General features: G+C 30.3%; 2 protein-coding genes across 4 annotated transcripts; both read right to left on the minus strand.

The window, feature by feature from the left end:
* Positions 1-1,816: 1,816 nt before the first annotated feature.
* Positions 1,817-5,791, minus strand: LOC105794517 (uncharacterized). 3 transcript variants are annotated; one of them, XM_012623707.2, is made up of 9 exons: positions 5,533-5,791; positions 3,990-4,099; positions 3,525-3,612; positions 3,169-3,284; positions 3,034-3,088; positions 2,590-2,710; positions 2,388-2,438; positions 2,209-2,303; positions 1,817-2,097 (listed from the first exon to the last, which is right to left on the minus strand). In XM_012623707.2, the coding sequence occupies exons 2-9, from the start codon at positions 4,022-4,024 to the stop codon at positions 1,999-2,001; spliced, it is 660 nt and encodes a 219-aa protein (XP_012479161.1). In that variant the 5' UTR covers positions 4,025-4,099; positions 5,533-5,791; the 3' UTR covers positions 1,817-1,998. The 3 variants fall into 3 exon arrangements, with proteins under 3 accessions (XP_012479161.1, XP_012479158.1, XP_012479159.1); XM_012623704.2 differs by having other exon boundaries at positions 3,525-3,593; positions 5,533-5,787; XM_012623705.2 differs by having other exon boundaries at positions 2,388-2,435; positions 3,525-3,593; positions 5,533-5,785.
* Positions 5,792-14,110: 8,319 nt separating this feature from the next.
* Positions 14,111-17,075, minus strand: LOC105794518 (probable arabinosyltransferase ARAD1). The gene is made up of 4 exons (XM_012623709.2): positions 16,532-17,075; positions 15,276-15,572; positions 15,096-15,191; positions 14,111-14,894 (listed from the first exon to the last, which is right to left on the minus strand). The coding sequence occupies exons 1-4, from the start codon at positions 17,000-17,002 to the stop codon at positions 14,469-14,471; spliced, it is 1,290 nt and encodes a 429-aa protein (XP_012479163.1). The 5' UTR covers positions 17,003-17,075; the 3' UTR covers positions 14,111-14,468.
* Positions 17,076-22,529: the final 5,454 nt, after the last annotated feature.

Genomic DNA, 22,529 nt, shown 5'->3' on the forward strand with positions numbered 1-22,529 from the left:
TTTCAATTGCACTATAACGTTTAAATCGTTATTTATGTTTACAAGTTGACGTGGTAGTTAAAAATTTGGTATAATAACAAATTTAGTCCTCAACTTTTACATATTATATCAATTTAGTCATAATTTCAAAAAATTAACTCTCAAATTTTACAAATAATCTCAATTTGATCCTAATTCTAAAAAAACTCAAATAAATATATAAAAGTACACAAATATTTTCAAATATAATAATAAATTTAGAAATTATAAAAATAAATAAATATTTCCAAATAATAATAATTTTAAATTTATATTTATATTAAATAAATATACTACATTAATATTAAATAAAATAAAATCCCCAATCCTCAATCCTCAATTCCTAATCCCTAATCCCTCCCTCACCAAATCTCCCCCACCGTCACCGTCGATCCCTATTGTTATGTTTGCTATTTTGACCTTTATTTTCTATGGAAGTTCCTTGTTTAAATCTTTAAGGATCTTTGTGATTTGTCTGGGATCGAATTTTTCAAGTACTAATTGTTTTCTGGTTTTGCAAAATGCCTATACATGTCCTATGCCTCTATGGAACTATCTGGTTTAGCTTCTTAAATATCACATTGGTAGTGAGGGAGAGGGAGAGGAACATGGGATTTTTATTTTATTTAATATTAATATAAAATTTAAATTTATCATTATACATTTTGAAAATATTTATTTTTATATTTTAAAATTTTATAAATTATTATTTCTTGTCAGCAATATTTTTTTATTTTTATATTTTTTTAATTTATTATTATATTTTTTGAAATTATTTATATATTTGTATATTTCTTTAAATTTTTAAAATTAGGATCAAATTGAGTTCATTTGTAAATTTTGAAGGTTAATTTTTAAAATTACAATTAAATTGATATAAATGTAAAGGTTGAGAGTTAAATTTATTATATCGATTTTTTTAACTGCCACATCAGCTTGTTGTTGTGATTTTAACAGGAGTGACCAAAATGATCGAACTATGAAACGTGAGTGCTTAAATTACAAGACAAACATTTTTATTTTGGGTGGCTAAAATAAAAAAAAATTTATAATTGAGTGACTATCTATGTAATTTACCCTTATATTTAAAATTTTGACTGAATTAATATTACCCTCAACCAAATCTCAATTCAATCCTAAAAACAGCTTATTTTTACATATTATTTTGAGAAAAATTATCTTTTCAGGTAAAATTATCTTTTACTTTGAATCCAAAACATTATAATTATTAAGGTATCAATTTTATCATTTAAACTAAACTCATATTTAATTATTATATCAGTTTTAAAAAAAAGTTATTACATAAGTATGTATAATAATATTTTTCACTTTATTATAAAATAAAATAGTTTTGAAGTATTTTCGTAATCCAACTAATGTCTTCTATATAAGTATGAAAGATTCATTTTACTTTTTAAGAATGGAATTGCAACGGCTTCCACTTCGAAAGGGCGCCCGATAGGATAGTATATTTATCCTTCACCGCCTACTAAGGTGCTTGGATTGCTTCTAATTTTGTGGGCAGTAGCACTGTAATGTTTCAGCTGTTTATTTCTTTACTATATAAAATAAATAAATAAATATTGAAATGCAGCCATAAACTTAAAAGAGAGTAAACAACAACTTGATTCCTTCTTTCTTCCCACTCACCTCATATAATTTTTGAATCTGACATTGGTTTGGAGTAGATATGACAATCATATATTTTTATTATTCATATAATAATTATTAAATTTTATTTATGAAAATTTCAATATATCAATAAAATATTATATTATATGACACGTGCTAAAATTCATTAAAGAGAACAATGACGAGCTTTTCAATTAATTTACCAAAAAGAAAAAAGAAAGCAGGACAGAAGACAGAGCGCAACATTGAAAAGGTAAAAAAATACACCTAATGGGGCTGAACCTGAACTAGTAATTTTGGGGGCTCCTCTTTCACTAATAATAATAATAATAGAGTTGGTTAAGTTGGCTAACAGAGAAGGGTAAAAGAAGGCATGTCTTCAATCCGCAACACATCATCCATTAGAAGTTCTCTTTCCAGCTGAGTCCTTGTCGATTTCAATACTTCCTGAAATCATAATAATAATAAATAATAATTACACATGCAACACAATTTATATTACTCAATGATTGATCTTTTATTATTGGGAAAATTAAGGATGTTGAGCTTCTTTCTTACATTGAACTCCATGTACGTGGCATTTTTCTCCAGCCATTGCTTGTCCATTACCACGAATGCCACGCAGTATAGCAAGTCGAATGCCCATTCATTTTCTGTTGCAAACCAAACACAAAATCCATTCAATTGGTAAATCCCATTGCTTTGTTGTTTTACTAACATCAGTTGCAGGCTCTTACCTGATAACATCTGTAAGAAAACTGATCGGATAAATGTCCTAGGTTTCACTGCTAATTCCCCGTAATTTGACATTAGTAAGTTAGCATTAACAATATAATCAGGCTAATGAATGAGGAATCAAATTAAAATATTATCCTTTACAACTTGAATTACTTTATGGTTGAAAATAACATAGTTAAGGTATTTTCATTATCCACTTACAGGCATCAAGGTCAAGCATTTGCATGATCATGAATGTGATATTTACGCCAGCAACAGCAAACGGATACTCCCATGTAGATCGATTTCCTCCTTGCTTTTTTAATAAACATTGAAATGATGTCTGCAATAACAAGTCTGAAAGTCTCAGATTGAACAAATGCATTACATTGCTGGTGGTAATTTACTAGGCAGCCGAGGCTCCTAAACTATATATATTTAGATGTGAGAGCCAGATATGAGTATGTTTCCAACAAGGGTATGCTCAGTTCTCTAAGTTTGAATATACAACAGATTGCATACGGATACTTGAAAAGAAAAAAAGAAATGAAAATTCGGAACAATGTAGGTGATTTGTTTATCATCATAAACAGAGGTAAGTGCAAATGACTTGAAAAAAAGAAATACAACTTAATCAACAATGCTTCACTAGAATGAAATGCTTACCGAGAATGTCTTGGCAAAAAATAACAGGTTCTCCAATGAAATGAATCCAGCACCTCTGTTTTGAGCAAGAAAACAAGTTAGAAAATAAAAAAGAAATAATTTGCCAAAACAAAGCAGTTAGGTACAAAAGCCAACCTGAAATCAGTAGATGGATCCCTTCCCTGCCATCCCATTTCTTTCCACTGATCGGATATCAAGCCATGGAGTTCCTTTCCAGGGTATGTAGCAGACCATAGTGCTCTTAGAGCTTCCTGTTGCATTGAAAATTGTAAGTTGGCTGAAACAAAAGGGCAAGAAGCTGATAATTTAGATTACGTTGTCTTTAGGTATAATTAATGGATATGGAGATCCAATTGTTCTCAGTAGATATAAAATATAGGTCCCTCTGATTCAAGTTGGTGTCCTCATACATTAAAGTATTAAGTAAAGCACCTTCAGAATTAAAGATCAAATTTCTGAAAAAGAAACGGAAAAAAAGTGAAAAATCAGACCTGGTGATCAGGCCTGGAACCATCGAAGTACACCTTCATACGGTGCCTCAACCTATTCAACCTTTCCTCCTGCAATTTGCTAACGAAACTATCAAATACAAGGAATTTACATAAATTAGGAAAAAAGGAAAAATTAGCTTAATATAATACATGTATAGATACTGCATTCTTTCTCAATCGGTTTAAACATGTAATGTATTCAGTTCTACGGTATTGAACCTAACAGAAAAGAAAGAAAAAATGGCAACGTAGCCTTTGAAACTTATTTTTTCGTTCTAGATTAGCATGAACTATGTTACCCAAACTCAGAGGTGAATGTAACCATCTAAGGTACGTTATATGAAGAATTTAAAATCGTAGTCTGGATCTATACTCATATTCGAATATGTTGCAAACGCACAGAGGTTCTTTAAAAAAAATGTCGGGATAAAATAGGTGATGAGTAAAAATTATCATGGTACTTGCCTGTTTGGGTGTGATGTTAAAGCAGATCCCTTCATAAACTCCCTTTCGCTTGAAACAAACACAAGTTAGGCGCTTACCAATCCAAGCTGGCCTTCCACACGTTGCACCATCTGCATGCATTGATACAATCATTCCACCTCGTTCTTTTTTAACATTTTCCATTCAAATTCTATTACAATCACAACTTCAAACCCACAAACAAAAAACATATATATAAGAAAAAAATTTAGCCTTTCAGGTGATTTTGCTGCATCCAGGAAAAGGAAAAATAGTCCATGAATTCTGGACTTGAACGAGTTCATTGGAGTCGATATAGCAGTTCTTAGTTCTCCGTGGCACTCGTATGAAAGTGGTGGGGACCACCATCAGATGACTGGTCTAGTGGATACCGCCACTAACGAACACGTTCACAGGGGAGACGAGTTTCTCGTGCACGCGCTCCTAGACATACTCTATACGACAAGCCCAATACTATTGCGTATTTAAGCTCGTTAACCCAAGAAATTCAACAACAAAAAACGCAATGGGGGTCTCTTAGAATTTGAACACGCGCGTGAGCTGTTTTAATGTGGAGTGTGGACAAATTCCCCGACCACTCGGACACCACTGTTCCCCAAATCCGAGTAACTTGATCCGAAGTGGTCGGAATATGAATAACACGCGCTAAGAGAACGCGTCAGGGAATCGTCAACCGAAAGTGAATATTGTAACTTTTAAGCAAATATAGAAAAAAAGAAGTTGAGGGGGGTTAATGAAAGATGAGACTCTTTAATCATAGATAGTATATCAAAAAAGTAAATCAAACTTAAACATCAAACGGTCAGCGTCATACCAAAATCAGGTACATAAAAAGTAGTTTATCTTGTGAATACGCAAAATCTTAAAATGCAATTATCTAATGTACACACATCAAGAAGATGATATTCGTCAAAACTAATCATTATGTATTATTATATTGTTGTTTATTTACGTGGTCTAATATTTAGGTTTAGGGGTGGGCTATGTTCATGTGCGGGTGACATCATTATTGTGTGTTTGATAAGGACGAACCCAGGCTAATCATGGGCCACTGACGGATGATGATTGGGCTGGACCACTACAGAAACCCTAAATTGCGACAAATCCGGCAAGATTCCCCTGAAATCGATCCCATTTCTCGCACGGCAAATGGAGATTAATCAGGAGTTTTTTTTTTTTTTTAAATCTGGACTTTCAAATTAAATTGAGTTTTAACATTTCCAGCTTCTGAGTGGAGGAAATGAATCGTCCGCCATTAGAAACAACAGATTCGTTAGTATTGTAGCGCTCATCTCATCTCCCCCACTGAAAAACAATTCATAAACGTCGTTTTTTCTCTATTATTTTTCTATTGTAAAAGAAGAAGAAAGAAACGGATTGTACAGAGTTAAAGCAAATCGACAACTATATAATCTACACAATTGGTGCGAACAATAAGGAAGTAAAAATCGGTGCAAACACATATATAATTTGAATTTACAAAAAAGAAAAGAGCATGGAATTACAGAGATCGAGGGAGACATACCTGAAGAAGCAGAGGCGTGAGAGCAACGGTTAATGGAAGAGGAAGGAGAGAGAGAGCGGATGGCAACGCAGCTTCCTTGATTCCTAACTACACTACTCATTCTCTAATCTCACAAAACGTCTTTTAATCGGCTTCTCAATCTTATTATTATACAGAAAAGAACGAGAGAGAAAGAGAAAGGTGTTGCTTTTGCTGTTGGCCTCAGGATTCTTATGCGAGTGAGTGAGGTAGTGGGATAAATAAGAAAAAGTCAAAACTACCCTGATTTTTTCATCATCAGCTGTTAAGAAAAATAAACAATATATAATATTAATTGATAATAAAGATAAGGGTAAAGTAGAGTTTTAGAAAGATAAAAGAGATATCTCGTTTTAAAGTTTTTAACTCTTATCTATAGAGTTGTTGTATGTATCGCTTGATGAAGGCAAGAAGTCAAAAGCGGCATATTAGAATCCACATGGCAGGCCCTCCTACAAAAGACTCCCGACCATGCTCTGATATAAGTCGGCGAAGCTTTTTCAACAATAAAAAAACTCAAGTCCCACTCTCCTTTCAGAGATTGACTATCACCCATCTAATCATTGGAGTACTGAAGGTGGAAGGGAGTAGATGTAACGCGTGAGTCTGTGAAGTGGGACTAATCATGAAAGTTATTGAAGCTCAATTAACTTGCAGTGTGATGTCTTTTATTGATGGGTGCTCTGAATTTGCGATTTGATATAACTGCCACGTGGCTTTATATGGCTGATATTAAGCAAAAGGCAAATCAAATGAAAGGAAGGTTTGGCTTTGGTGGTGTTGTTTTTCTTTTGAGCCTTTTAGAGGCTGCAGGGCAATACACCAACACGAATCATGGATGTCACCCACGCTGTGCCCTACGCCTCGCCTCACTTGGCTACTGCTACAGTACAATGGCAATGTCGGGATTTGCCTGCTTCTTCACATTAAACTCGTTAATTCAGTAATCAATTAAAGAAAGTGGGTCATTTTTTAGTTTTAGGTATCCATCATTTTAGTTAAATATTTGGATGATGATTTTGTTGTTTAACTAATTATTAATTTCTTTCAACTTAACGAACTTCACAAGTTATTATACGCATAAACTGCTTTTATTAAAGACATGGGACGCAATTGCTGCTCGGTAAAACCAAAAAGTTTCTCGACTATGAATTTTAGCACATTTCATGATTATTTTTTCCATTTTCTATACTATAATTAACTCATGACTGACTTGGTATCACTAATTCAATTAGTAAAATCACATAATTAAAATAAGTTAAATTATTTGAGGGTAGGTTAATTTTTTTATTTTAAAAAATCATAAAAAATTTTCATGTGATTGAATTTGAATTCATATTATTTACATCAATAAAATATTAACTTTCTCGCTAAATCAAAACTTTATTTTAATATAATATTTACATTTTAATTGTATTATGAATATCTTATTATCTCTATCAATTGTATATCTATACTATAATTGTCCTTATGTAATTAAGATTAGTTATATTATTCGAGGGTATTTTAATCTTTTACTTAAAAACAATTAGAAATTTTAATGTAGTTCGATTTAAACTCATGCTATTTACATAAATAAAATATTAATTTTACCACTAAATCAAAGTTTTATTTTAATATAATATTTACATTTTAATTGTATTATGTGTACTTGATTTACATTTGCGTTTTAAATGTATAAATTTCCACACGCATATGCCTCTAATAGAATTTTTAGTATTGATAATGTTGTTGATTGAGTTGGTATCATGTCGATATCAACTGAAGATTGATGACAACATTATGATTAAACAATTGTAGTACATGTAGTATTTTTAATATGATGTATTTACGTGTTTAAATTTTATTTTATTCAATTTAATCTATCTTTTATTTTAATATTGTATATATTTTATGTATTATTATTAATTAGTTTCAAACGATACATTTTGTTATTTATTGTACGCTATTTTTAAACTAATATATGTGCTCTAAGTATATAGTTTTCACATGCATACATACTGCGTGTGGTAAAATTTTAATCTATATTATGTTTGTATAATTTCTTTTATAGCATAATAGTTTTTAGTTATGGATAAATACCAAAGTTATACATAAACTTTGACACAATTTACAATGTTATACATAATTTTAATTTGGTGTATTTGTATTCATCAAACCTTAATTTTGTTTCAATTTTTACATTTCACTAAAAATGTTATCTATCGGCACAATTTTCTGTTAAGTCATATATAAATTGTTGATATGGCATTTTATTAGATTAAAAACAAACAAACAAATTTAAATTATTTTCACCTAGATTTTAAAAAATATATTCTTTTGGGAAAAATAAGAAATCCTTTTCTCAAGTGTGTTTATTTTTAATTTAAGTAAAATAATTTAACTTTTTTACCTAATACACATAATTTTTAAAAAATTATGCTATATAAATAATAAATTTAGAAGAATGTAAAATTTAAATTTAAATTATACAAATACACTATATAATATTACAAAATATATAAAAGTTTAAATGTAATTTCATAAAGAAATTTTAGTTCCTGCCTTGAATGCAAGGATTGCTTTGGGTATTTTGTTAGTCAAAAACAGTAGTGAGTAAAGCCTGTGAATGATTTTTCACATGACGCGTGACGATTCCTTTTCCCATGTACGTTAAAAACCAATCTCTCTTCTATTATAAAATTAATTGATATTTCCACGAATTAATTGTATTTATGAATTATATTAAATTAAATTAAATTTAAATGTGTTCAATAAAACTGTATACAAATTATTGGAAAATTTTAGTTTTATAAAATTATTATTTTTAAATTAGAAAATATTTGGAAATAAATAATAAATACTACCAATTAAAAATTAATACTAAAAATGCAATGGTGAAGTTGTTACAATTACTTTAGTATTAAGGGCTGAAGATGTAATTTAATTAAAACAGTTTGTTTACATGGATGTAATTAAAAATAAATTTGTAAAGCATAAGCGTTGAAGTTTTTCTTTCTTTATTTTATTTTATTTTATTGTTGATCATGCTTTGAAGCGGTTGCATCATTCTTTTGTCTGTATTTTTTTTATTTTAAACATTCTTTATAAATAATTCAAAGTTCTCCACATAAAATTATATTTTATGATAAAAGTTGATTTTGATGTTGTAAACACGGATTAAAAATATTTTTAAACTTTATTTGGTAGTTATTTAATAAAAACAGGAGGTCATCTAAAATATAATAATGTTACTATTTAAGCTTTTTAAAACATGTTTTTCATCAAAATCATAATTAAAAAACTGTTTTAATCATTTATATTCAATTGCACGGGTTAATATATTTACCATTAAAATATAGTTTTAAAGTTTTTAGTAAACATATCATATCATCAACTCGTGCAATGCAACTAAATAATTTATTTAAATTCAATAATGAATATATTATATGTGTAATAAATATATGTTTTAATTTATAAAAAGAAAATATACACAGTAAAAATATATGTAAAGTAATTTGCACGGCAATTTTATTATTTGATGCACCTAATTGCACGCCAACGTTGAACTTGTTTTAATACATGTTTAGTATATTTGCACGCCAATATTTTTTAATATATATATTTGATGCAATGTTGAAAATTATCTATTGTCCGTACGAAAATAGTGTATTTCAACGCACTCAACTTACATCTGACAACAATGTCGATACTAACTAAGCTAAGACTCAATCGACTAATAATATGATTTTTTTTTAATATTTCATTAATGGTTAATATTTACAACACCGACAATGTATTTTTATTCTACAAACAATCTTAAAAATTGCATTGTATTTCTTTTCTAAAATATTTATTTTTAATATTTTACTTAGTCCTTATAGAATCTTATTAATCTCCTACTCTTATTTGTGGTTTATTAAGTTGTTTTTAAAATATATTTACACATTTGTTAAACATGTTTAAGTTGTGGTGTCCATAAGGAAAATTATTTGGATATAAAAAAATAAAGAGCTGAAAACCATAATTTATTAATAAAAAATAAATTTAATAGATAATTATGAGACGTATCGTAAATTAAGTAATATACGAATAGTATTTAAAAAGTAGCTAAAATAATATTATTGAATATAGTATTTGTAAACATTATTTTACTAATCATATATATTATACAAAGTCTTTGCCTCCCAACTGATATGATATGAAGGACTAATATTTTCAATATATATATATTTTTTATATTCACTCATTCATTTGTTTATTTTAATGCATTAAAATTGAAGGCATAACCATTTTAATTAAACTAATAATACAAAATAAAATTTAACATCAAACAATATATATTTAATAAATAATTTGATATTTTTATAATAACTAAATAAATATTAACATCAAATGACAATTATCTTACTTTGGGGTTGTTATAAAATGAGGGTGGATTCTCAAAATATAAAAATAATATTAGTTATGTAATATCAAAATAAATAATTTCATAAGGTTATATTGCATTTATGAGAACTTAAGTTATTTTAAACTTTTTAGAAATATTTGAAAATAAAAAATAAAGGTCAGATAAATATTGATTTAAAATAATATTGAAATAATATTAAAGTTATATAATATCAGATATAGTGGTGACAATGAGATAAAATAAAATTGTATTGAATGAACGGATTTAACTCAAAGGAATCAATAATATCATATGAGGGTAACACACACCTGACGAGGTCATTAGACAAAGCAGTTGGATATGAATTGCTTTCATAAAGAGTATACAATAAGGAGTTTTCAATCATAGTACTTCTTATAAAATGACTTCATGATTAAGTAAATTATGAATTATCGGAACGACGCTTCTAGACATAATTGCAATTATTAGAGCCTAATTGTATATGTCTAATTGGTCCCTCTGCTAACTCAACAAAAGCTTGATCAGACTGCATTTGAATCAAAAGGAAATTTATTAATTTGTTATTTATGAATTCTATTTATAATAAATGTTTTAGATATTTTAAAAAGTTCTTTTTTTTAAACTCAATCCTATAAATAATCCTTATTATAATAAAATAAAATTAGCATAATTTTTTAACATAAAAATAAAAGGACTAAATTCTAAATGTACGAAAAATACAAAGACTTTGAGCAATTTTAACATTGTTTTAAATATATATGCTATTAATAAAGTCAAAGCTTTTAAATTATATTTATATTATTTTAAATTTTAAATATTTTTATTAGATTAAAATTCTATTATATTAATAGAATTTTAAATTCTTAAAAGTAAAAGTATTTTATCATTTTCTTAAAAAATGTTTTAATGTGTTTTAAGTTTTTAAAATCATTTTAATACATTTTATTTGTTCCATTTTATATGAGTTAGTATTTTTCTTAAAGAAAATTAATATTGATTAAAATGATCAACGGTGACATTTTAATAATTAGGTTAAAACATACTTTAAGTTGTTGTAATTTTTATAAATTTAGAATTTAATCCCTATATTTTCATATTTCATATTTTATAATTCAAATTTGATTCAATTGTTAATGCCACTTTAAAATAGAAACAGGGACTAAATTCCAAATATAATAGTACAAGGAATTAGATTTTAACCTACTCATTAAATTCAAATTTAGATATTTATTGGGTTTTATAACAAAATTTAATTTATTTTTGAATATTTAATTTTTATTTTGAATTTATGACATATATTAAAAAATATTTTGTAAATATAAATATTTTTAAGAAAATGAGGATTTTTGAATGGTTAATCTTATTACATTTTATTTTTAACATTAACACTTTTATGAAATTATTTTTAATTAATAACAAAATTTTAAAATTATTAATTAACTTAAAATATGAATAATCCACATGGCAAAAATTAGTTTGTCCACATCAGTTGGAGTCTAAGGCCTTGTATAATATATATACATATATATAATATAATTAGCTTGGTTTCGGGCTCAAGCTTTGGTGCTTCGAGTTGGGTTAATTATTTTGTTGACTAAATTATAGAATTGAAAATTAAAGTTTAAAATATGTTTCAAGTTTTCTTACTCTCTCGGTATATTTGAAATTTATTTTATTTTTAAAATTTTGACCATTTATTTTTAAATTCAAAATTTTGGTCCAATCATTAACATATTTAATTTCTTCTATTAAATTCACTAATATGACATTCTAAAATTAAAATTAAAATGAAAATACTAGCTTGGTAACTATGTGATAGAAAATAGTTGTAATGGTCTAAATTCAGGATTATCGGAATAGTAGTTTCAGTAACCACAAATCTAATTTAAAGAGAAATTTATTTTAATATTTTTGCATGAATATTGATATGATAGGAAAATCGTATGAAAATATAGATAGAAATTTTTTTACCAATTTAGTGGTTAGTTAAAAAAGAAATTATTGAAGAAAATTGGGTAAAACAAGGGATCGAGACCTCGATCTCATAAAACTGAGTTGAAAATATTTTTATAAATATTTATGAAGTGTTAGTAATATCGTATTAAAATTTCGTTAGAAAATTTTTACGTTTGGGTAGTTAATTAAGTGAAAAGGACTAAATTGAAAAAGGTGTAAAAGTTACTAGAAGAATTAAATAGCTCAATTGTTACATGAGGAGGAACATAAATTGCAAATAAGCCCAAAAGGAGATATTTTGGGCGGCATAAGCTGAGAAAAATCAGGAGAATTGGTGAAATAAGGGCAAAATGAGAAAATAACAAAATTTACTAAAATAAAAATGGGACCAAATTACAATATCTAGAATTCTCTTCATATTTTCTTCCTTATCATCAGCCAAAAACATCCTAAGGGTTTATTCAAGCTGGTATTTCATAATTTGTGCACCAAAAAATTCAAATACGAAGCTAGATCAAGGAAAAGAAAAAGTTCGGAATTAGTAGATTTTTGTATACGAACAAGTATCGAGGTAAGTTCGTGTAACTTGAATTATATTCTTAAATGCTTGAAATATATTTTTATTGATGTGAATATGTTTGGATGTTTATTGTATGATAATTGATGAAGTATTGATATTCTTGATGAAAAGGGAAAATAAATCTCGGTTGAATGAAAGGAAAATTCGATGGATTTCTAAAAAGGAATTGATGGTAAAAAGGATCTAGCCCGGATGGGTGATCCTATCCTGATATAGCTCTCCTAAAGAATATGTGGAAAATGGATTTAGTCTGGACGGATAATCCCAATTAGGGTCTGAATTTAGCTTGCACTAGTAATTCAGATCCAAGCTCATTAGAGTAATTGCCATTGCAGGGGATTTAGCTTGGACTGGTAATTCCGGCAATATTCTATAAGTTTATATTACAGGGGTTTAGCCTGGACTGGTAATCCCGCTGTAAGGATGAGGTTCGCAGGAGTGTGCTCTTTGAAATAAAAATGTGCGCACATAAATATGAATTGACGGACCCGAATTTGTACACTAAAATGTACCCCTGAAAATCCATCGAAATTCCGAGAAATTCAACGGGATGAATATGAAAAAATAACAAGGGTATGAAAATCATGGTATTGATGAGCTCATCAATCATGGTATATATTATTGATACATGGAAATTATTGGACTAACTTGAATGTTGAGTTTGTACATGTTAGGGGAATAATGCATTGAATGGATGTATGAATGATTATTGCATTGTATTGAAAATATTAGGTAAGTATAATTCTTGTTACATGAGCTTACTAAGCACAAAGTGCTTACCCTGTTTCCTTTTCCCCTGTTTTGTAGTGTTAAAAGCTCGGAGGTCGGATTCGGTCGGAGGCGTATCACACTATCAACCTCAAGATTTCGGTATATAAAGAAACTTTATTTTGGAAATCAATGGCATGTATAAGCTAATAAAGTAAATGTTAATGTGAAATGAATGTAAAATTAGCCATTGGTATGGCTAACAAATCTTGGTTTTGGTATGTGATGAGGTTATCTTATGGATATGTTTGAATCTATCTTGAAAATATGTTGAAATTGATTGGTCTCGGTTTAAAATTGCAGGAAATGTTAGATATTTATAAAGGGGTTATATTGAGTTCATAATAAATAAAAAACTTTGGGATTTTGTGAAAAATTTCTTATGGTTTCGATTTAATCCCGGTTTGGTCCCGATGTATGTTTTGGGCTTCGGAGGCCCATCTAAGGAACGTCATGACATGTTTCAGTAAATGAATAGTATTTAACTCGTAATAACGAGAAATTAATTCGGTAAAATCCGGTAATGCCTCGTACCCTATTCCGACGACGAATACGGGTAGGGGGTATTACAATAGTATTGTAATTTATTTGAATTTAACAAAAAAATTTAACAATGTTAACAATTCTTAAATTTTACTTTAGCATTTTTATCAAAATAAAGTATTTAGGCAAACTAATTATATTATAAACATTGAGATATTAAATTATGTAAAGAATTTAAAGCATAAAAATTAAATCTCAAATCTAAATGTATTATAAAACTGAAACTGAATTTTGATTATTTTTATATAATATAGAAAAATAAAAGGTTAGACACTCTGTTAATAATGTAAATAAAAAACCATAGCCGCGAGTCAAAGAAGGCCTTCCAAAAAAAAACTGTTGACATTTCAATTAATAGATGAACATCAAACATTTAAAAGTTAATAAATAAGGTTTAACGAGTCTTAATTTGATTGACATTGACACTAATATTATTATTAATGTAAGAGAACGTGAATTCACCTATTCAATTAAAAAAATGTTAAAATAATTTCTCCCTATTTTCTAAGACGGATAACATTATTAGTTGGTAAAACTTTGATTCATGAGCTTGGTGAAGTTAGTCCATGATGTTGGCCTGTGACATCTTGGCGCCTTTGCATGTTTCTCTCATGGAGATGACACCAAAAATGATGGAAAAAAATTTGTGATTTGCAGTATCATAAAAACAAGAATCTGAAATCATTTCTTCCGCCGCCACCAATCCGGAATTTTCAACCTTCTATTTCTATGTACAGCAAGTTGGGCACCGGGAAGCTTGTGCTTTACCTGTCTCCATATCATATAGACTGCATCCTCCTCCTTCGGAGGGTACTGGAATTCATAATGATGGGAAACCTGCTTAAGCCGCTTCCACATTTCAACCCATCTATCCTTTGGAAATTGGCGCAGCTGATTCACCAAATAACCCGGTTCTAATGCCTCTTTCATAGAGAAGAAAATTGAGAATTTAGTGTAGTCGATTTCGTCCTCAAAGGGAAGCTCAATTTTGTCACTGACTACCACAGGTACACAATGGCTCACAATCGCATCAAATAGTCGGCAAGATGATGGAGTGTCCCCTGCAGGATGCAGACAGAATTTCGACAACCGCATTCCCTTTGTAGACTAAAACACAAGAAGGTAAAAGAAATAAGATGTATAGCAGAGCATAGTTATAACATTAAACATTTATTAGAAAAATACAAATCGACTCGAAAGTTTTCCAGCATCTCGAAAAGAATACTTTTTTTAATATTTTTAATGTGTTTGAAAGGATGATTGGGAGTTCTGAAAATATACTTCCTAGGGACTAGATAAGCAGAATACCATTTTAATGTTTGATGGAGTTGCTACACTCTTTTCATAACGAACATCATTGTTACCGGTCAATATCTTTGCAAGTTTGACTCGAATTTTGCCTTCCTGCAACAGAAATCGTCTTGATGAGTAATATATTCAGACTGCACAGAAATTTTACAAAGGGACTATTTGCGTCTTAAACCGTACATCTTTCCTGACTGTATTTCCCCGGAAGAAAAGAAGGGTGGTTCGGTTTTCATATGGGTCTAGAGGGTCATCATCAGTGAAGGATTTCACAACGTGTACATAAGGGGAAACCACATCTTTGCTTAGAGTTGCCATGGTACGGGGATATCGACCAAAGTCTACAATAATAAGAATAGAGGCATTCAACTGCTGTCGAAGGAATCTGAAAGCATTTGGATGTGTCATGGGAATAACATGGTCTCTTCCTCCAGACCTTTGATAGTACTTGGATTGTCGCAAGATTTCCAGTAACTCAACCTAAAATGAGAAGAAATGTACATTCCACTAGTTAACAGATGTTCCGTCCACCAAATTCAGATGTCGCCTAATGGTAGCAAACTAGCAATGCATGGTACAGATAAAACACAAACCATGAACTGCAAACTAGAGAAGCTCCTCAGCAAAGTAAGGAGGATCCGACAACCTGTGTAAGGTCCTAATTCTTGTCTACTACTTGCTTGCAAATAGCAAAAGACAGCATATAAATGTTAAACAAAGATTGACAGAAACCAGTAAACTCTTCGAGGTAACGCAAGAAGCATGTAATAGATCCTGCTTTGTCTAGTAATCATACCATCAATCATAATCGATATTGGAACCATTAACAAAGGATGGAATGCATCATGGCCAAAAGACAAACTCAAGTTACAATGTCTAGAGTTTATACGTGTTTGAAAGCTATATTTCATTAATCAATTCCAAAATATCAAACCTTTTATCATTCCACAATGCTATGCTAGTTCCTAATGACTAAACCATTGGGCTAATTCTTCAAGAAGTCAAAAATACCAGCAAAGCATCATTTACTTTCGTATAATCAATTGCCAAACTCATCCTTGTTCCATTTTAGCGAATGACTGATGACTATGGGTTAAAGAAGTTCAACTTATATACATAGGGAAAGTACTAGAAGGCTGGAAATTCAATATTAGTGAGGGAAATGCTTCAAATTGGAACTATGAAAAAAAAACTAACCGATTGTGTTGTTTTATGAACTTTTAGGATCAAAACTTAAACAACTCAAATCCAACTCCCTAAATCTAGTTTCTTTTCTTTTACTCAAACTCAGTAAACCAATTAATCGCATGCCTATTTAAAACCAGAAGCTTCCAGACAAAATTCCAGCAAAAAGACACAACGTAACAGCAAAAAAGCGCATCAAACCGTAATTGATAAAAGTTAAACAGTTTAAAGTGATCAATGAAGGTTTTAAGAACCTGTAATCGGCGGTCGCCTTCCGTCGCAGCATCCGTCATGTTATGGCCGTGCGTAGTAACACTCATCGAGGAGAAAAAGGGCACAAAAAAGGCGTCCGCAGTCGCGGGATCCGAAACCCTGACCGCCTCCCTCTCTTCTCCGCCCTTGCCATCGTAAAGCAGGGACGCCATCAGCCAATACTCCACGCTGTGTTGCCTCCTTACCCCTGCTCTCGCAGGCCACGGAGGAAAATTCTCCATGGTCACTGGACCCGATTCCTTGGAGTACCGACGGCCCATCATGCCGACGTGGAATTTCCTAGGGAGATCGTACATGTAAACGCGAAGGGGACGACCGGTTGCACAGAGCGAGAGTGGAGCCGACTGTACAGGGAAGAAATATGATCTGAGATCAACGGTGCCGAGATAGATTGAACATGAAATCAAGAAGGTAATCGCCAATGTCAAACAAATTGCAGCTTTGCCGTACATTGTTCTGAAAAAAAAAAAGAGTTCGAGACCGAGAGAGAGCGAGCGAGCGAGCGACAGAGAGACCTCCCTTTGTTTTTTCGCTTACATTCTTTTAACAGTTTTTTTGTCCAGTTAACTGACTGTCCGTTCCGTTATTTTAATTTTTTGGTCAAAATATCTCACCAGTTCATGTACTTTGGCCTAATTAGAGATTTAATCCCTATATTTAAAATTTTTTAAAATTAAATCCTCTTAATTTTTCGATTTAAAGATCCTAACCTAATCATCAACACATTAGTATTTATAGTAAAAAGTTGTCAACTTAACATATTCATTTTCTATAAAATTATATGTCATATCATACAAGAGTAATCTAAAGAACATATCTTCATAAAAAAAAATACTACGAGTGCCTTAGTTAGAGGAGTGCTTCGAGGTAATAATGGTACTTAGGTCATTGGTTATGATAGAAATGTAAGGATGTCTACAATAGCTCAAGCTTAATTATGGGTAATTTTTGAATAATAGCTCAAGCTTCCAATTGTGAGCCATGTCTACAATGTGCCTTCCCTCCTTATATTACCAAAAAAAAAAACCAGAGAGATATTGCGATGGGTGGGACATAAAAATCATGGATGTTGCATGGTATATCTGTTACTATTGTTACTTCTAGGTAATAAGATCATGATTCACACCTGTTGCGTGGAAAATTTGTACGGCTGAAAATTAATGTAAACTTTTTGCTCTAAATTTGGAAATTAGTTTCATTTTGGTATTTACATTTTTTGTTCACTTTGGTATCTAATGTAACACCCTTCACCTGATCCGATAACAGATTCGAGTAAGAGATGTTACATTTAAGCATATAATCATAATTTGAAATCACATTCATACACTTGGTTTATAACACATTTCTATTATACATTTATAACCTAGATTTACACTACTAAACTTAAGTACATGTCATCTCAGAAATCCAAAATTTCTAAATATATCAAAATATAATTTGGTCTTGTAGCTTGGATTAGTGATGTGATTTAAGTTGAAGTAACAACCCTCATAAAGAAGTAATCAATGTACCTTAAATCTACTTTCTTTCGCCTACACGTTTAAACAAACATGTTAAGCTATGTGAATAGCTTAGTAAGTACTCAAATGAATTCAATTTTACCTTATATATATATATATATATTTATAATTTAATTAATTTTAATAATATTTATTCACACAATTTCTTTCACTCATATACAAAAAAAAAAATTAATTCATTTCTAAAACATAAAATCATTTAAATTATCTTTATAACTTATAGTTTCTACTCTAACACATAAAGCCACTAAGCAACTTTCACATTCACATATCAAAATCTTTTTTTCATACCACAAACATAACATAACCACTTAATTCACATATTTCATTTAACACATAAGTTCACATGTATTACTGAAACACATATATCACTGTAGCACTTTTACTTTTACATATCACTTTTGCAATCATTAGTGAATTTTATAAGGAGTTCAATAATTTCGATACATTGCAAAGATCTATGCCAAACAATAACTCTCAACCTATAATGAAACTCTCATAACAGGAAGTCCAGAAAAATATATGGGAACTCTAGTAAACACATCACATAACCCAATACTCCTCTCCTAATCCCCTCCGAACCCCCATATCACCAACCTGGCTCCCATCCAAACCCTCAGCCTCTCTCAACTCCAAAATCATTTCGTTATCATATATCATATTTCCTACGAGTTCACTAAGACATTTATTCACATATTACTTTCATATAACATACTTGATATATCACACATATATCACTTTGTATAATATTACTTATTCACTTTGAATCACATAAACACATTCACTACATTTTTATTTCACATATTCACTTTATTCACAATTCATAAAAATACATACATAACATATACTCACATCACTTAGCACTTTATATTTCAATTCACTATCATTAAGCATTTTACTTTCTTACAATAGTTCACTTAAATATTTTATTTCACTATTTTAGCACACTTATTAATTTTTGAACATTTTACAATTTAATCTCTAAATTCATGAAAAAATCAAGATTTACTTTTATAACACTTTGATATCACTATTCACTTTATTTAAACCGTTAATGTTGTTGATGAGGTTGACTATAACACCCCAACCTGTATCCGACATCGAAACAGGGTTACGAAGCATTACCGAACTTATAAAATCAAACAATCATACATTTCATATTCATTTCTCATTCAAATTAAAAATCATTCAAATTCATTCATATAGTCCCTAATACGAGCCCTCGAGGCCCCAAATAGACATTAAAAGTGGTTCGGGACTAAACCGAGTACTCAAGGAATTTTTAGAAAAACATTAAAATTTTCCAAAGTGCAGGGGACACACGCCCGTGTGGCCAGGCCGTGTGTCTCACAAGGCCAAGAGACACGCCCATGTCTCAGGCCGTGTGGGCATTCGAAATAAGGACACACGGTTGTGTCCCAGCCCGTGTCCGACACTGTGTAACTCACTGACTTGGGTCACACGGCCAACTCACACGCCCGTGTGTCAGACCGTGTACCTTTCGAAATGGCCTCACATGCCCGTGTGCTAGGCCGTATGTTAGGCCATGTGAAAACTATAGGGTATACAGACTTGAGCCATACGCCCGTGTGCTAGGCCGTGTGAAGCTACTGACTTAATTTCTAAAGAAGTATCAGGGGACACACGGCCGTGTGTCATACACTACTAAGACACATGCCCGTGCCTCTGCCCGTATGGACAAAAATAGGCCATTTTCCAAGCCATATTTCTCACCCAATGTGGTACCAACCTAAGCTCAACAATGCACATACAACCATGGCATAAATAAGCATTCAAAAGCAACCAATATCAAGTTTATAACATGTAATATCCACACATACAACATGATATCCATAATCACATCCATTGACCCCTTTAAAATATACCAATCACACTTCCAAAATATACCTAAATGGTCAAACTCATATATGAGACATTGTGCCTAAATTCAACATGCATACCACATCTCAATTTCAACCATTTGGCACCCAAAATACCAAATCACAAACAAGGCACTCACATAGCAACTATACACCACATACCATAAGGTCATTTATACATATTTACATAACCAAACATATGCCATTTTCAAGCCAAATTAAATGGCCAAAACACAACAAGACATATAGGCTACATTAGCCAAAAAACCTATACATGCCATTTACCCAAAATATAAAGTTGAAAGTACCAAAATGAGTATTTGATAATGTGACGTAATCTCTGATAACTTCTAAACCGAGCGAGCTTCCAAAGCACTATAAAACACAGAAAAATAAACAGAGTAAGCAATTAAGCTTAGTAAGTTCATATAACTAGAAATACAACTTACCATTCATCCACAATTTATACAAGCAAAATTAAGACATAAATTAACTCCGTTTGGCCCAAAGCCTAACACATAATCCACAATCTTGTTAGCCATGTATGAATATATCAAAATGAATTATTTCCCGTATTTCACACGAATACCTCTACTAGTTTGTATCAATCTCGCAGAACTTCGTATCATCACTGTGCCCGTTGAACCATTTGGAATACTATCAGATACTTGGGTATCTTTCACACTAAGTGCCAATACGTGGTCAAAACCACCACTATCTCATATCTCATATCAATGCTCACTCTCGAGCCATCATTGGGTTGGCTCACACAAGCTGTCAATCAAGACATAGCTACACGGTGCTGCTCACACAAACTGTAAAGTAACCGCAACATAAGCCAGAAACTTAGCCACCTGTAGGACGTACGAGACTAGCACCCAAAACACGGTAACCCCTAATGGCATGCCATTTGTATTCTATCTATTCCTAAGGTTCAACAGGGATTCATACGTTGCTGATACCTCGTCAAGAATTTTTGTGGTGTTGTATCATCACAATTATATTAATTAAGCATTTAAAACACGTATAATTTAATGCTTATTAAAAATACGAACTTACCTCAAATTAATACGAAGAAAATCGACCGATCAATCCACTACTTTATCTTTCCCTCGATCTAATTCCGAACGTGGCTTTTCTTGATCTATGTAATCAAATTTAACTAATTTAATCTTTATTTTATCCAATTCAATCCAAAATTCATGTTATGGTAAAAATACCATTTTACCCCAATACTTTTAACTTCTTTACAATTTAGTCCCTAGGCTTGTAAAATGAAATTCATGCAATTTCATCCATATTTAAGCCTAACCGAATTTACTACATGCTCATAGTAGTCCATACATTTCACAAATTCACACATTTAACATACAATTTTCACATTTCTCAATTTAACCCTTAATTGGTAATTTCATTAAAACTTACTTAACAAAAGTTGTTTAATTAACAACAAAGATTCATTTTCTTCCATTAAACCTCAAGAACAACAAAAATTATCTCATGGAAAAACCCTAAAATTTCAACCATATTGCAAATTAGTCCCCTATTTAGCTAGATTAAGCTACAACGATCCCGGAAATATAAAAATCAACAAAAACGGGACAAGAAATCACTTACATGCAAAGGAAAAGATTGAACAAAAATTTTCTTCTTCTCCAAAGGGATATTCGGCCAGCACAAAAGAGAATAAGGAAGATGATAGCTTTAATTTTGTTTACTTTGTCTTTAATTACCTAATTACCATTTTACCCTTACCTAACTTTAAAAATTACTCAATTACCAAGCCATGCATCTCCACTAACTCATTTAATGGTCTAATTACCACTTAAGGACTTCCACTTTGAGGTTCTATAGCTATTTAACACCTTTAGCTAATAGAACACAACTTTCGCACTTTACGCAATTTAGTCATTTTTCACAAATTGAGCATACAAACGGTAAAATTTCTTAACGAAATTTTTATACCATAATTCTAATATGTTGTAGATATTAAAATAATATTAAAATAAATTTTACGACCTCAAATTTATGGTCCCAAAACCACTGTTCAGATTTCACTAAAAATATGTCGTTACATTGACGATATCAAAGGGAACAATTTATCTGGATTTGTTTTATAGAGTTCAAAACTATATAAAATATAGAAATTATAAAAGATATTAATAATTATTTTAAAATTCTAAAATATAAAATATTAAAAGAGCATTTTTAAATAATTTTTTATATGTTTAATTTTTATATAAAATGTTTGAATTCAATATAAAAATTAAACATATATAAAAATTATTTTTAAAATAAATTCTTTTAATATTTTATAATTTTATAATTTTAAATATTATTAATATATTTTTAATAATTTTAAATTTTATATAGTTTTGAGCTTATCTAAAACAAATTTGAAAAATGGTTGTCCAAATTCAAATGAACTTGGACAACTATATGTCTAGTTCATTCCAGATATAATTTTTGTTAATTATTTTTATAATTTTTAAATTTAAAAAAAAATCCTGATGGGGCATGCCACATCAGTACCCTTCTATGTCGCATGCTGGATCACGACGGAATGTGCAAATGTATAC

This window comes from Gossypium raimondii, chromosome 3, assembly GCF_025698545.1.
Source record: "Gossypium raimondii isolate GPD5lz chromosome 3, ASM2569854v1, whole genome shotgun sequence".
Classification (NCBI taxonomy): Eukaryota; Viridiplantae; Streptophyta; class Magnoliopsida; order Malvales; family Malvaceae; genus Gossypium; species Gossypium raimondii.

Excerpts from the sequence above, each read along its gene's own strand:
- LOC105794517 (XM_012623704.2), bottom strand. The coding sequence starts at position 5,632 with ATGAGTAGTGTAGTTAGGAATCAAGGAAGCTGCGTTGCCATCCGCTCT. Across the intron at positions 4,100-5,532 it reads TCACGCCTCTGCTTCTTCAG|ATGGTGCAACGTGTGGAAGG; the intron begins GTATGTCTCCCT and ends CAATGCATGCAG. Across the intron at positions 3,089-3,168 it reads GATCCATCTACTGATTTCAG|AGGTGCTGGATTCATTTCAT; the intron begins GTTGGCTTTTGT and ends TGCTCAAAACAG.
- LOC105794518 (XM_012623709.2), bottom strand. The coding sequence starts at position 17,002 with ATGTACGGCAAAGCTGCAATTTGTTTGACATTGGCGATTACCTTCTTG. Across the intron at positions 15,192-15,275 it reads GAAATACAGTCAGGAAAGAT|GAAGGCAAAATTCGAGTCAA; the intron begins GTACGGTTTAAG and ends TTTCTGTTGCAG. Across the intron at positions 14,895-15,095 it reads CTCCATCAAACATTAAAATG|TCTACAAAGGGAATGCGGTT; the intron begins GTATTCTGCTTA and ends CTTGTGTTTTAG.